Below are 16,336 nucleotides of genomic sequence, written 5' to 3' on the forward strand. Positions count from 1 at the left end.
CAATAAAGTGCTCATTGAACAACTCCACTATGTCCTCTGCATCAGTCACTCTATTCAAATTTTTATCTCACTGTCGACTTCTAAATCTAATTGCCTGGCAAGGTTGACAACTTCTTCGATTACCTCAGCAACTTGATCAGTTTCTGGCAACATTTCCGTTTCGCATTTAAAAAAGGATGGACAATGTATAACAGCTTGCCCACTTGATCACGACTTCACTAATATAGATAGGTATATCATCGTGTACTGATACCATAATAAACAAAACAGTCTGCTTTTCTTGGTAAACCAACAAAGAATGTATAATGTTATCAAAACCAATATTATTATATGGCTGTGAAACATGGACAACAAGAGATAAGAAAAGAATCATTGCAGTAGAAATTAAATAAGTAAAACCCCAAAGTTATGTGGTAGGTGGGACCAACAAAAAGCACGTAAGTCGGGGTATAATTTTGCATGTAATTTATATATATAAACATACAAAATATTAGTTAATTGGGACCAAAGGTTTACAAAAACGCCTATATTTTTTAAGAAATACTGTATAAACATAATTGTAGTTTTTTGTACATAAAAAAAAAAAGTTATTTCAATGTCTTCATAAAATCTAATAGATTTGTCTGATGGCACAATGTCTTTTTCTTGTCACACAAAATTTCTTCATAGCAAGCCAATGATTTTTTATTCCTTGCCTTGTGGCTACAATTCGTTCCTCGTTAGAATCTATGTCCTCCAAAATCTGTAAATCTTTCTTAATTAAGCTGAGACCTTCTCTTAATTTTGCAATTGTCATGTGCTTTTCTGGTAGAACTGGATCTGAGGTTTCGGTCTCTTCAGTAGTGATTTCATGCATCTCTATGAGCTCGTCGATTGTAAGCTCCTTGTTATGTGAGTCTAACAGCTCGCTGACATCTTCACTGTTGACTTCTAAATCTAATTGCCTGGCAAGGTTGACAACTTCTTCTATTGCCTCAGCAACTTGATCAGTTTCTGGCAACATTTCCATTTTGCATTTAAAAAAGGATGGACAAAGTTTTTTCCAGACACCATTCAAGTTTTTTTGGAAAATTTCACCCCAAGAATCTCCGATAATCCTTACAGCATCTAAAACATTAAACTGTTTCCAAAAACTCTTTAACAGACAGTTGCTCATTTTGCCTCATAGCTTCATTCAGACTGGCAAATGAACGCTGTGTGTAGTACGCTTTGAATGTTTTGATAACTCCTTGGTCCATCAGTTGAAGTAAGCTGGTTGTATTTAGAGGCAAGAAAACAACTTTTACATGTGGATCAAAATCAATTAAAGTTGCAGGAGGGTGACCAGGTGCATTATCAATAACGAGCATAACTTTAAACAGAATTATTTTAAACTGGCAATACTGTTCAACTTCAGGTGTGAAGTGGTGACCAAACCAGTCTTCAAAAATAGAAGCTGTCACCCAAGCTTTAGAATTTGACTTCCAAATCACTGGCAAGCCAGCTTTAGATTTTTTTTAAGACCTCTTGGATTTTCGGATCAATAAATTAAGAGAAGTTTTAACTTGCAATCACCAGCTGCATTTCCACCAAGCATTACTGTCAACCGGTCTTTGGAAGCCTTTGGAAGAAATAACGTTTCCTCGCCTTAAAGCCAGGAAATGTTATTTCTTCATGTGCGATGAAAGTTCTCTTAGGCACCTTTTTTCCAGAACAAGCCGGTCTCGTCTACATTAAATATGGTTTGACTGCTATAGCTACCTTCCTCAATGATAGCCTTAAGTGTCTCAGGAAAAGAAGACGTAACCTCTTTATCAGCGCTTTCCACCTCTCCACGATGCTGCGCCTGTTAAGTGTTTTTAAATTGGTTGAACTGGCCATGAAATTTTGTTCTTTGGCCGCTTCTACTTTTAGCCTCTCAAAAATCAGCTTGGCTTGGCTACATATTGTCATTTGATCAACTGGACAAATTTTTTACTCTCACTTGATTATCATGCCACAATTTAAGCATCGTTTCCATCTCACCAATAATCCCATGACGTTAACGAATTATGCTTGAATTCAACGATTGGGAATTTTTCACAGCAGCGAGAATTCTTTCTTTATCTTTTATGATTGTTCTTACTGGATTCCTGTAGAACGAACTTCTTTGCTAGCTCACAAATTTTCATTCCGCCTTCAAAATCCTTAATTATGTTGAGTTTTGTTTCCAAAGTCAATGTTTTTCTTTTCTTGCTAGCTGTAGAAGAATCGGGCTTGCTTCTTTTGGATGACATTATTATTTTTTATGTGATAAAATTTTTATCAAGAACATAACATTAAACAATCGCAAGGTTTGTAGGCTATAAAAATTGTGTATGAATGGAGACTGCGTGAAACATATTAGTGCTTGTTCACAACATTTGTGACACTGGCCGAATGCAGCTGGTACTGGAAAGATACGACTAGTGGTGAGGCGTGAAGCAGGACGAGAATACGTACATATAAGAAACCGCGTAACTCCGGATTCACGTAAGTCAGTGTATTACTATATACAAGATACAAATAAATAAATAATAATAATAAATAAAGAACCAAATGGAAAGGACATCTAGAATGAATGACAATGATAAAATACACAGGAAGATGATGAACTACAAACCAAAGGGTTGGAGAAACAAGCAGATTGATGAAATGCTGGGATGAGACCAAAATTAGCCACCAGGCCTAGATTCGTAAAAGGGGAAAGAAGACTTTTATACACACAGTTTAGCTTTCTTACATTTTTTCTCTCACTCTTTCTCTCTCGTGGGCACCTACTCTTTTACTGTTCATCGATGACCTATTTATCTTCTTGAGTCCACTATTGGATTTCTAATTTTTTTTATCCTTAAAAACAACTTAACTTGACTACGTCTTCCTTGCTTAATCAATCAATGTATTCTTTGGATTTTTAAACTGAGTTTCCAAAGTTTGGTTATTATTTTCAAACTCTTATTTTTTTTTCCTTGAATAATAGTTGTATATTTGGGTTTACAGTTCACCTCTGAATGCTGCTCAACTGTTGAAGCTTTCATAAAAAATAAGTCACTGAGGTATGACTACCCCTTATTAAATGCTTTCCCCTCATAAGTACCCCATTCCTTAATTTTGTCTTTAACCAACTTGCCAAATATCTCGAATGACTACTCCTGAAATGCTAACTGGTTGATACTTTGTTACTTCTGTCCTTGCACCTCCTTTATGCAATGGAACTATTTTCCCCTCCTTTCCACTCCCTTGTGACTCTACCAGAGCTGATATTCAAACCCAGCCAAAGGTACTACCAATTCCCTAGTACATTTTCATAATATATAAGCAGATATCCATCCAAACCCACAGCTATATTCTCATCAAGGTTATGTAATATCCTACATACCTCAACTTCCACATCAACCTCTCTTACATCTATTACTGAAATATCTCACTCACCTGGATGATACACCCTCACTCTTACAAAGTAATCAATTAATAATTCAACTATTTCATCTAGTTCAGTCACCTCCCAACCATCTGCATTCATCAAAATTATTCTATCACAGTCATTCTTACTTTTACCTGTCACATACCAAAAGAACTCTTTTGGATTATCCTTGCAGGCCTTTTTTTTTTTTTTTTTTAAACTTCTGTTTATTGGCATGTTATCACTCCAAGCAATATCTCTTAAGTTTCTCATAATCACTAGTTCTACTTCTATACATAACCCCTCTTCATTGAAAATTTCATATGTTCAGCCACTACTTCCCAAGTCAAAACTAAACAACTGTATACTTGCCAACTGGCAGCAATGTAGCCATCTTATTTACAGAGAAATCCATTGATGTAATCACTAAGTCCGGCACTCTCGATTACCTAGTAACTTTTATCACATCACATGCTGCCTTTATTATTCCTCACTAATTATTCTATAACCCAATAAATGAGTCTCCATAAATAATAATTACCTGTCCTCTACTTACCGAGTTTATTTGCTGATACATATCATACAGTAACTAACTAAATATTTTGTTCTGTTAGCATCTATCTCGCATCAGATGCTTTTCATCTTACTAACCTGTTGAACTAACCTGTCGTCAGATTATCAGAAGACACAGATATATGATCTACTATCATCGCACCGACCATTAACTGAGATAACTCTATAACAATTACTGCATCACCAGGTGCAATCCCTCTACCATCACTAAAGTTTGTATAGATGGAAATACATTCTGAGTTGTACCAGGGCAGACACTTGAATGAGCAAGAAAAGCCCAAATTAGTTGATAAGCACTGGTAACTCAGGCCTCCTTTCATCAGAGACATAACTTCCTAATATCATTAAGCACTTTTGGCATGTCCGGCTCACTGATCTTTGGTTTCACCTTCAGATCTTATACTCTATAAATATGCATTGGATACTCTGCAATTTATAGAGTAATTGTTGTTATAAAATATATCTCTGAACTTACAATTTCTAAATTTAGCACTACTAACTAAACCTAATGATCAAGTATAATTATTTATTTAAAAAAAAAAAAAAAATTGAAATTCAGCAATTTCCAAAACGCTTCCAAAATCCAATCCACAAGAGAATCGCAACAGATTAATGAATTTACTTCAAGGAACTCAAGATGCTACTGATCAATCACAAACGATTTTATGCCACAGCTGCTCCGAAACAACAGTAAGTGGGGATAAAAAAAAAAAAAAAAAAAGTACTGAATAACTACAACAATACATGTTATAGAGTAAAGGAGTTTTTTTTAAACAAAGAAACATATGTTTACACATGATGATATGTACATCCACAACTATCGGTGGAATCGTGATCAAATAAAGCATTAATGACAGTTACGTGCTCAAAACAGGCACTCTGTCTTTAAGACAGGTTTCTTAGCGCATGTGAGAGTTCTCTGTCATCTTGGAGAACAAGGGTTGGGACATCTGTTGAACCTCGTTCAACGGATGTGTGGTGGGTCATGATGGAATACCCATTCCTTCAATATACCCTAGCGCTACCAACTCCGTAATAATACTAGAGGGCTACATGGTGTGTAGTGTTTGTAGAGAGCTCCTGAACAGATAAGTATTATTTTAAGTAATAATTGATAAATTTGCTTGAATCTTATGTTTATTTACTTTTCGTATCTTAGCGTGTCTGTGATTTTTGTGTCTTTTCTGAGTTATTTCAATTAGTAATTTGATAGATATGATTATAAGCAGCACATGGCGCTGATAAGAAGGAATAAAATGGCATCCAAATCGCCATCTTTGTCCAAAAATTTGAATATAAAGGATTTTATTCAGTGTACCGTTTGTGAAATGTATGCTTTGAGGAGAGCGGTTGGAGTCTGGTTAGACAATGATAGTGGAGTGAATGTGTGCAGAAGGTGTAAGGAATGCGAGGATTTAAAGTGTGTTTCAGGTCGTGGGAGTGATATCGTTGTTAAAAGTGAGAATGTAGAAAATAGTGATATTTGCGAGGTAGAACCAGATACCTGTGAGAGTGGCATTGAAAGTGTGAATGAAGGTATAAATACAGAACGAATGAATGAATTAACGGATAATAAAAATGATGAGACAGATACAATGAGTGAGATCGCATGGTTACGCGGAGCGATACACAGGGCAAATCGGCTAGCTGGAGCGTTGGCAAAAATGCTTACTGAGCATACCAACTAATAAACGGCAAAAGTATGATAGCGAGTGTAAACAAAATGAAAGAGTGGGTGTTGTACGGAGATTCTTTAGTAAGAGGTGTGATAGATGAGAGGTTGACAATATCGTACCAACCTGGTGCGAACGTTAAGGATGTAAGTGAGTCAATTAGAATGCAAAAGCAGGGGGTGAAAGAATTGATAGTAGTAGCAGGAACAAATGATTTGAAAGGAGACAAAATGGCTATGAGAGAGGATTTGAAGGAATTACTTGAGGTAGCAAAAGAGAAGAGTAAGAGAGAGCTAGGATGGCGAATCTGTTGACGCAGTATGACAGTGAAGAGTATAGAAGGAGGGCCAAAATTGCTGAGTTCGATGGGCAAAAGGATTTATAAGATGAATAGTTTACATTTGAATGGATTTGGTGTAGGGAGACTTGAAAAGGTGTTGTTGAATTAAGTGGAAGTGGATGTGTAGAATCAGGGAAACTAGAGTTACTAAAGGGAGGGGGAGTAGATATGCAGACTTTAGGGAGACAGTAGTGTATGAATGTGTGTAATATGCCCGAACAAGTACGAAGGACAACAAATCAGAATGGGATAGTTAGTATAAGGCATCAAAATAGGGATGGGACAAATGGGCTTCCAAAATTCATGTATACTAATGCCAGAAGTATTAGGAACAAGAAAGAAGATGTTTTGGCCTTGGTTGGCACTTCCAGGCCACAGGTTATTGGCATTAGTGAAACATGGCTGACAGAAGATGACATAGCTAGTGGGATTGAATGTGAGGGGTATGGTGTGTTCAGGAGTGACAGGGAATAATAAAATGGAGGGAAGAGTGTTATTGATGATAGCTGATGAGCTGCAGCCAAGGAGAATAGTAGTGGAACTGCAGGATAGAGAAAACAGCACATTTGAGGCTATTCGGTGTGAGATTGAGACTAGCAGAACAAAATATACAGTTGGGTGCTGCTATAGACCAGGTGATGGAATAGATGAATAGATGGGAGAGATAGTATGCATAAGCAAATAGAAGAAATGAATGGAAGGAGGGTAATTATTATGGGAGATTTCAACTATGGTAACATTGATTGGAAGGAGGAGAGGACACATAGGAGGAAGGAATTGGATTTTATGCGGTTATTAAGAGATAACTATCTGCGACAGCATGTAATGGAAAATACTAGGGGTCAGAGAGTGCTTGACCTAGTAATTACATCTGAGAATTTGGCTGTAACGAATATGACCACGTTGCCACCAATTGGTGAGAGTGATCATAGGGTCTTGACTTGGGAGGTGGCTAAAGGTGTGGAATTTACAAGACAAGGTACATGTGGAATTATCAGGCTAGAAAGTATGACAAGCTTAGGAGTTTGATTGGTTCAGTGCCATGGCATGCACAACTGCAAGGGCTGGATGTTGATAGTGCATGGGAGGCGGTTAAGATGTGCTTGCAGGAGGCAATGGCTGACTATATACCTAGAGTCCGAAAAATAAATCAAGTAGGGGTTAAATGGATGAATAACACCATTAACCTTGAGCTGCAAAAAAAAAAAGAAACAACTGTGGAGGGAATTTAAGGAGAAAGGTGACTGGCAGGCACATGAACAGTATAAAGCGCAGGCCAGAAGGATATTCTGGCCTGTGCTTTATTTGGGATTCTCTTTAGCCATGCAGGCTAAAGAGAATCCCAAACAGTTTTTTCGATATGTTGCAAGTAAAAGAAAAATGTATATGGCAGAATGATTTTAAAGAATGCGAATGGTAGGGAGGTAATAACCGAATCAGTTGATATAGTGGAATTACTGAGCAAGCACTTTGCAACAGTATATCATCCAGGTGGTGACATTGCAGGAATAAATGAACCAATAGCTTATACAGGAATTGTGGTGAATGAAGTGGAAGTGAATAGTCTATTACAAAACCTCAATGTCAATACATCTGTGGGATTGGATGGTACGAGAAGTGGCTAAAGAATTGTCAGTGTCCACCATTTTGTTTAATTTGAGTCTCGTGTCTGGGTTAGTCCCGATGGGGTGGAAAGAGGAGAAAATAGTTCCACTGCATAAAGGAGGTTCCTAGACTGCTGTTTTAAATTACTGACTGTTCAACATATCAGGAATCGTTGTCAAGGTCTTGGAGAAAATAGTCAAGAGGAAAATACAGGATTGGATAGATGAAAATGGGATACTGTATGGGGGACAGCATGGGTTTGTGAAGGGGTAGATCATGCCTCAGTAACTTGCTCACGTTTTATAACAGAGTGACGGCTGATCTGGATAAGGGTAATGGATTTACAGTGATTCTACTGGACCTTGCTAAGGCCTTTGACAGGATACCACTTGGAATTTTAATCAGTGAACTGCAGCATATGGGGATGGATATAGGGTTGGTGATATGGATAAGAGGGTGGTTGATGGAGAGATATCAGAGAGTGGTTTATTCAGGAGTAGAGTTCAAAATACGGCCTGTGACTAATGGTGTGGCACAGGGTTCTGTTCTTGGACCACTACTGTTAAATTTGTTCATTAACGATATAGGAAAGGATCTAAGAGGAAGTGTTCATTTGTTTGCTAATGATGCGAAGTTGGGTAGAGCAATAGTGAGTGCACAGGATGTCAAAATTTTGCAGGATGATTTGGATAGTTTGGAGGACAGGAGAATGGATGTCAATTTAATGTGGCAAAGTGTAAGGTTGTGCATTTTGGGGTGAAAAGATTAGCAGCAGTATATCACATTGGTAGGGCATATTGCAAAAGTGGCTAAATCAGCCCATCAAATCACTTGGTTGCTGAAAAATACTTTAACAAGCAGAGACAAACAGGTTATTGTATCGAGCCTTGATAAGACCTCATCTAGACTACTGTGCCCAGATATGGGCGCCAGGGTTTCTTTCTGATGGGGAGGAGGTGGAGAGGATCCAGAGACGAGTGACCAAGATGATAGCAGGTCTATGGAATGAACCTTATGAGAACAGGTTGAAGATTTGTGGGCTGCAGAAATTGGTTGATAGGCAGAAAAGGGGTGATATGATTGAGCCATTCAAATTACTGAAGGGTTTCTATAAGATTAATTCAGAAGATATTTTTGAGCATAAGACCCGTGGTGGGAGGACTAGGGCCATACATGGAAGCTGGGCAAGAGTGTAGTTAGCAAGGGTGTTAGAGCTAGGTTTTTTCTTGGAGAGTGGTGAACGAGTGGAATAAGCTGCCAGAGTCTATTGTGGGTACCATGACAGTGAATGAGTTCAAGGCAAGGTATGATAGATACTGTGTGAATGCCAAATAGTTGTTCTTGACATGATGTTAGGGCCTCCCTCGATGAGTCTATCGACTCCTTGGAGTTGCCTGTAATAATAATAATAATAAATGTAATGGCATAGACTGCATGTGTTCTTTTATTAATGTGCTTGCAGTCGAACAACATATCTCATACCATGTGTACTGAAGGGAGTGCAAAAGTACAGGAATGTTAGTGTTACAAAGTTTTGTAATAAACTCATTATTTTTTCCTCAACATGGTTTTATCCTTCAACTTTTTTTTTTTTTTTTGTAATAATGTTACAAAGGAAGGGGGATCTTAATTTAATATTTTTGGGGAAATATAACGCAGAGGAAAGTAATGCAAATATTGACCACTGATGTGTGAAAGAACAACAAAAGTGAAAAATTTCCCTTTTGGAGTAGTGGTTTACTTAATTTATCAATATTTAGGAAATCAATAAATTTCAAGACTAAGGTTGTCAAATTTTATAACTGTCAAAATAATCACATTTGTAATTTATATAATTTAAAATATAAATGATTAGCGTGGCGAATAAGAATTCTTTTTTCAATAGGCTGTTTCTTATATATTCTGGGAAAGGCTTCTAAAAGGTATTTTCAAATAACAGGTATGGTTTCAAAAGCATTTTCTGCTATTGTCCCTAACTTATAAATTCACTAGTAATGAGTTAATATTCTACTGAGCTGCAAATAACATAACCGAGTTGTTACTTGAACAGTATTCCCGAATCATGTGGTGCACCTAATCGAAAACGAAGCGTTTAATTCACCTATATCTTTCATTTCTTCAATATTCATAATTTTTCATTACAACATAACCATATGTATGCAAGATCAACACGTGTAACTCTAGCTTCTTACATGTTGTCGTGCAATATTTCATTATAAATTTACACGACTTAGTACTTACCAAACCATCTATTTGAACATAATCAAAAGGACACTCAGAAGTTTCATTAGTTGTCGTTGCCATCGCAATTTATTATAAGCCTTTTAAAAAACGAAATGCCTTAATCTTCCGATTGACGCACACCAGAGACAACTACCGCCCTCTACCAATTTTTAACAAATTCAATAGGCATAAGATTTTGCTTCGAAACTAATAAAACGTTCGTGAGAGTATTCGATGTGGCACATCACCTAGCATCGGATTGACCATACGGCATTTGTGGATGTCCAATGAACAGATGATGATGAGCGTATTCGAGAGTACAGATCGCAATCACCATGGTCTTGCACTACTTAAGACGAAACATTTGCGATCTTCTGATCCAAGTGTGAAGACTAAATAAAGCCAAAATTGTTTTATCCCTCAACTTTTTTTTTATAATAATGTTACAAAGGAAGGTGGATCTTAAATACAATTTTATTTGAGGAAATATAACACAGAGGAAAGTAATGCTAATATTGACCAATAATGTGTGAAAGAACAACAAAAAAAAAGTGGAGAATTTCACTTTTTAATAAATTTAAGAAATTAATCCTTCAACTAAAAAAAAAAAAGAAAAGCATTTCTCTGGCATTTCAAGTTCCTTGGTATTGGATGAGAGTTTTCGCTCTCTTAAGGTTTCTGCCTGGTCTCTGAAGAGAACCAACTAGTTCAAGACAGCTATATGGGCAGTAAAACGTCATCAAAATGGACCAATAAAAAGAGATTATATATATATATATATATATATTCTTGCGCGGCGTCTATGACTTTTAAGTAGTCCACACTAAGGCAACTCGTGAGTGCCGAGGAATGAGTTCACGCTAGCTCTCTGGTCAACGTATGAAACTTTCATAGTTTCGGCTTTGAAATAATGCTGGATCTAAGGTCCACTTTGCTTATGTAATAAAACCAAATGCTTTTTACCTGCGTGGTATAAAATAATGATGGATATTTATTATTCTTTCTTTTAACACATTTCATTCCAGTGAAGGCTCTTTTCTTCATTAAACGCAAATTTAATTTCAGGTTCGATTAATTTAAGCAGCACCCATTCTAGGTCTACATTTACTACACAATATTTATAGATTAGTCGTTTTATGCACTGCAATAGCTTTCAACCAGCTACAAAAATTAAAAAAAAAACTGATTTTATTTACTCATTACTAGTATTATCGTTTTCTATTAAAATTAAAATCTTATTAGCATTTGCTGCTTTGTTTGACTATAAAATTACAAATAACAGGGGTAATGAAGTTGATTATCGTTTCATTTAATAAAATATAAACATTTTTTCTGAAAAAAATTTCAAATTAATTTTAAAAATAGAACACACACAATCTGTCAATAATTATTCGGACACCCCTGTTATTCGTAGTTCTGGAACATTCCAGGTTGGTTAATAACATAAAAACCGATGTACAGATAGCAGGAAGCAGTATTCCATCGTAGCAGTTGAATACAGTGGAATGACAACACGAGGTGAACTCAGTAACTTCGAGAGAGAGAAGAGACAGGTGTCATCCTGGGATGTCACATGAAATGTTCATAGGTGCCATTGCCACTCAACTGGAGCATCCAAAATCAACGGTTGGCAATGTGATCAACAAATGAATACGTTCAGGAACCACTAGTGTAGGAAAACACGCAGGACGGCCGCCGAAAATGATTGATAAGGTCATTTTCGGCGTAGGGTGTTAAAACGGGTGCCACGCAAACACTGGCTACAATCGGCACAGACCATCTGTGCCGATTGTAGCCAGTTACAGTCTTACAGACATGGTAAGAAATGAACTCCATTTACTGGGTATCCACGGAAGAGGAGTGGCACAAAAGCCAAACATCACAACACAAACAAGGCGGCTCATTTGGCCTAGTGCAAAGAATGTGTGAACTGAACAATTGACCAATGGAAAACGGTACTCTGGGGTGATGAATCAAGGTTCACCAGTTTCCAGTCTGATTGCAGGATGTGGGTATGGAGGCAGCCTGATGAACCATTTTTACCACAGTGTGTTGTGTCCACAGTAAAGTTTGGGGTGGAGGAAGAGTGATAGTGTGGGACACATTCAGCTGGTTTGGAATGGGACCACTGTTCATTGTCCGTGGTTTCATGAAGGAAGCTCAGTATTCTGGATAAACCTTGATATTCTGGATAATCAGGTGCTGCCTGCACTGTGGAGTATTTATGGAACAAACCAGTGTTATTATCAAGATAGCAATGCCCCATGCCACAAAGCTGAAAGAGTTATTGAATGACATGAAGAGATAGGTGTTAAACGATTGCCCTGACCTGCATAGAGTTCTGACCTTAACTCCATCGGACACCTTTGGAACAAACTGGAGTGGCGATTGAGGTCCACAACAGCATGTCCTCGATCTGTCGCTGAACTCAGTGTTGCTTTGATGGAGGAATGAAGATAAATTCTACTTTGGCTTTGCTCACTTCCTGCACCCTCAAAGGGTACAGGAAGTGAGCAAAGCCAAAGGCGTACATTTCCGATATAAGCTACAGGAGTTATGGAATGTTATATATATAGTCGTTTAACACCATCTTGATATTGGCACAGACCATCATTGTCAAATAATGAAGATCGTATAAATCTTGATTTATACGATCTTCATTATTTGACATCAATGGAATTACAGGCTATACAATTTAAATGGGTGTAATATCATCTACATTTTATACCTACACTTCTACATCATTAATGATGCTTGTGGTGAGATTTAATTAACATGATATCGTTCTGTGTAAGTTGGAAAATAGAAGTGACCTTTGCATCCTCTGCGCTACGCCACCCGAAGAATGACCCAAGTTCGATTCTAGTCACTATGAGAGGAACTTTATGTAAGCTTTTCTTCGACCGATTCCGGAGTTTGCCGATCTCTGCCATGGCCAGGCGGATGTTTTTCTCCCGGAAACTTAGGTTTTTCGTCCCATAAAATCAAGAAAATTGGCAGCAAAACTCACATTATTTCAGACAACATATTGTGTAAAATAATGTGTTAGGGTTAGAGACCAAGAGATTGCAACACTTGTCAGTCGTCTCTTCATCAAATGTGCTGCTTATAATTTGTGATAGACTTGGCCAAGCTATCACTGCCTGCCGGTGGAGATTGAACTTTCCCTAGGTCTCCAAAAGAGAGGGCTTAAACGTCCACCCTTAGTCCCTATATGGGAATCCAACGCGTTAGTTTTTTTTTTTTTTTTTTTTGGTATCAGTGATGAAAAACTTGAATTATCCAAAAACATTTGCTTTTGATTCTGGAAGGCTCTTGTCGTGATTAATCAGCAATGCAATTTAATTTGCATTGCTGATTAATCACGACAACGGTTTTTTTGTCTTCAACATTAATTGAATATTATGTGTGGTGTGGAATATGTGGATGTGTGGAGTGAGTTTGATGGGCGAAAGGATCTATATAAGATGGATGGCTTGCATTTGAATGGCTATGGTGTAAGAAGACTTGAGAAAATGTTGCTGAATGTAGTGGATGTGCAAATTCAGGGAAACTAGATTTGTTAGGGGGGGGGAGTAGAGATACAGTCCTTATGGGGGCAGTTGAATGTAAGAATGAATATAATATGCCAGAGCAAATAAGGACAACAAATCTGAGTGGGATAGTTAATATAAGGCATCAAGGTAGGGTTGGGGCTAATGGGGGTCTTAAATTCATGTACACTAATACTAGGAGTATTAGGAACAAGAAGGAAGAGTTTTTGGCCATGGTTGGCACTTCCAGACCACAGGTTATAGGTATTAGTGAAACATGGCTGACTGTAGATGATAAAACTAGTGGGATTGAATGTGATGGGTATAGTGTGTTCAGGAATGATAGAGAGAATAAAATGGGGGGAGGAGTACTGCTGATGATAGCTGATGAGCTCCAGCCAAGGAGAATAGAAGTTGAATTGCAGGATAGAGAAAAGAGCACATTTGAGGCCATTTGGTGTGAGATTGTGGCTAGCAGAACTAAATATACAATTGGGTGCTGCTATAGACCAGGTGATGGAAAAGATGGTGGTGACAGTATGCACAAGCAAATAGAAGAAATGGGTGGAAGGAGGGTGATTATTATGGGAGATTTCAACTATGGTCGCATTGATTGGAGTGAGGAGAGGACACACGGGAGGAAGGAACTGGATTTTATGCGGTTATTAAGGGATAACTATCTGCGACAGCATGTAATGGAAAATACTAGGGGTCAGAGAATGCTTGACCTAGTAATTACATCTGAGGATTTGGCTGTAACAAATATGACCACATTGCCACCAATCGGTGAGAGTGATCATAGGGTCTTAACTTGGGAGGTGGCTAAAGGTGTAGAATTTTCAATTAAGACAGGGTACATGTGGAATTATCAGGCTGGAAAGTATGACAAGCTTAGGAGTTTGATTGGTTCAGTGCCATGGCATGTACAACTGCAAGGACTAGAAGTTGATAGTGCATGGGAGGTAGTTAAGAAGTGCTTGCATGAAGCAATGGCTGACTGTATACCTAGAGTCCGAATAATAAATCAAGTAGGGGTTAAATGGATGAATAACACCATTAAGCTAGAGTTGCAAAAAAAAGAAACAACTATGGAGGGAATTTAAGGAGAAGGGTGACCGGCAGGCACATGAACGGTATAAAGCGCAGGCCAGAAGGGTAACGAGTGTGGTAAGAAAAGCAAAAAAGGATTACGAAAGAACATTGGCCATGCAGGCTAAAGAGAATCCTAAACAGTTTTTTAGATATGTAGCAAGTAAAAGGAAAAATGTACATGGCAGATTGATTTTAAAGAATGCAGATGGTAGGGAGGTAACTGAATCAGTTGAGATAGTTGAGTTACTGAGTGAGCACTTTGCAAAAGTATATCATCCAGGTGGTGACATTGCAGACACGAATAAACCAGTAGATTATACGGGAATTGTGGTTAATGAAGTGGAGGTGAGTAGTCTATTTCATTACCTCAATGTCAATACATCTGTGGGATTGGATGGTATACCAGCTCGTGTTGTACGAGAAGCAGCTAAAGAATTGTCAGTACCCTTGACCATTTTGTTTAATTTGAGTCTCGGGTCTGGGTTAGTCCCGAGGGGAAAATAGTTCCACTGCATAAAGGTGGTTCCAAGACTGCTGTTGTAAATTACCGACCGATTAGCATATCAGGAATCATTGTCAAGGTCTTAGAGAAAATAGTCAAGAGGAAAATACAAGATTGTATACAAGAAAATGGGATACTGTATCGGGGACAGCATGGTTTTGTGAAGGGTAGGTCATGCCTCAGTAACTTGCTCACGTATTATAACACAGTGACGGCTGAACTGGATAAGGGTAATGGGTTTACGGTGATTCTACTGGACCTTGCCAAGGCCTTTGACAGGATTCCACATGGAATTCTAATCAGTAAATTGCAGCATATGGGAATGGACATAGGGTTGGTGAGATGGATAGGAGGGTGGTTGACGGAGAGATATCAGAGAGTGGTTTACTCGGGAGTAGAGTCCACAAGACAGCCTGTGACTAGTGGTGTGCCACAAGGATCTGTTCTTGGACCACTGCTGTTTAATTTGTTCATAAATGATATAGGAAATGATCTGAGAGGAACAGTTCATTTGTTTGCGGATGATGCGAAGTTGGGTAGGGCAATAGTGAATGCAGATGACGTCAAAATTTTGCAGGATGATTTGGATAGATTGGAGGTCTGGGCTAAGGAGAATGGATGTCAGTTTAATGTGGCAAAATGTAAGGTTATGCATTTTGGGGTGAAAAGATTGGCGGCAGTTTACTGCATTGGTGGAACTCTGCTCCAGGAAATTGATGAGGCACGAGATTTAGGAGTGTTGGTAGATAAGGAATTGAAATTTAGGGGACACATTGCAAAAGTGACCAAAACAGCTCATCAAATCACTTGGTTTCTGAAGAATACGTTGACAAGCAGAGACAAGCAGGTTATTGTTACTCTGTATCGAGCCTTGATAAGACCCTATCTAGACTACTGTGCTCAGATTTGGTCACCTAGGTTTCTTCTTGATGGGGATGAGGTGGAGAGGATCCAGAGGCGAGTGACCAAGATGATAGCAGGTCTGTGGAATGAACCGTATGAGAACAGGTTGAGGATTTGTGGGTTGCAAAAATTGGTTGATAGGCGGAGGAGGGGAGATATGATTGAGACATTCAAATTACTGAAGGGTTTCTATAAAATTAATTCAGAAGATATTTTTGAGAACAGGGCTGGTTGTGGGAGGACTAGGGGACATCCATGGAAACTGGGCAAAAGTGTGGTTAGTAAAGGTGATAGAGCTGGGTTCTTTACTTTTAGAGTGGTGAATGAGTGGAATGCGCTCCCTGAGTCTGTGGTGGATGCTGTGACAGTGAATGAGTTTAAGGCGAGGTATGATAGATACTGTATGAATGTCAAATAGTTGTGATGAATATGATTTGGGGCCTCCCTCGATGAGTCTAATGACTCCCTGGAGTTGCCCGTAATAATAGTAAT

General features: G+C 38.2%; 1 protein-coding gene across 1 annotated transcript in view; it reads right to left on the bottom strand.

Annotated features, from left to right (window-relative positions):
* eIF3h (eukaryotic translation initiation factor 3 subunit h) overlaps positions 1–9,989 on the bottom strand; it is a 71,763-nt gene extending 61,774 nt beyond the window's left edge. Inside the window, exon 1 of the mRNA XM_090391389.1 lies at positions 9,833–9,989. Coding sequence (XP_090247515.1) covers positions 9,833–9,895 — 63 coding nt within the window. The 5' untranslated portion in view covers positions 9,896–9,989. The remainder of the gene's footprint in view (positions 1–9,832) is intronic.
* Positions 9,990–16,336: the final 6,347 nt, after the last annotated feature.

The sequence above is a fragment of the Typopeltis vanoorti genome, chromosome 4 (genome assembly GCF_054136105.1).
Source record: "Typopeltis vanoorti isolate ZY-2024b chromosome 4, IOZ_Tvanoo_1.0, whole genome shotgun sequence".
Lineage (NCBI taxonomy): Eukaryota > Metazoa > Arthropoda > Arachnida > Uropygi > Thelyphonidae > Typopeltis > Typopeltis vanoorti.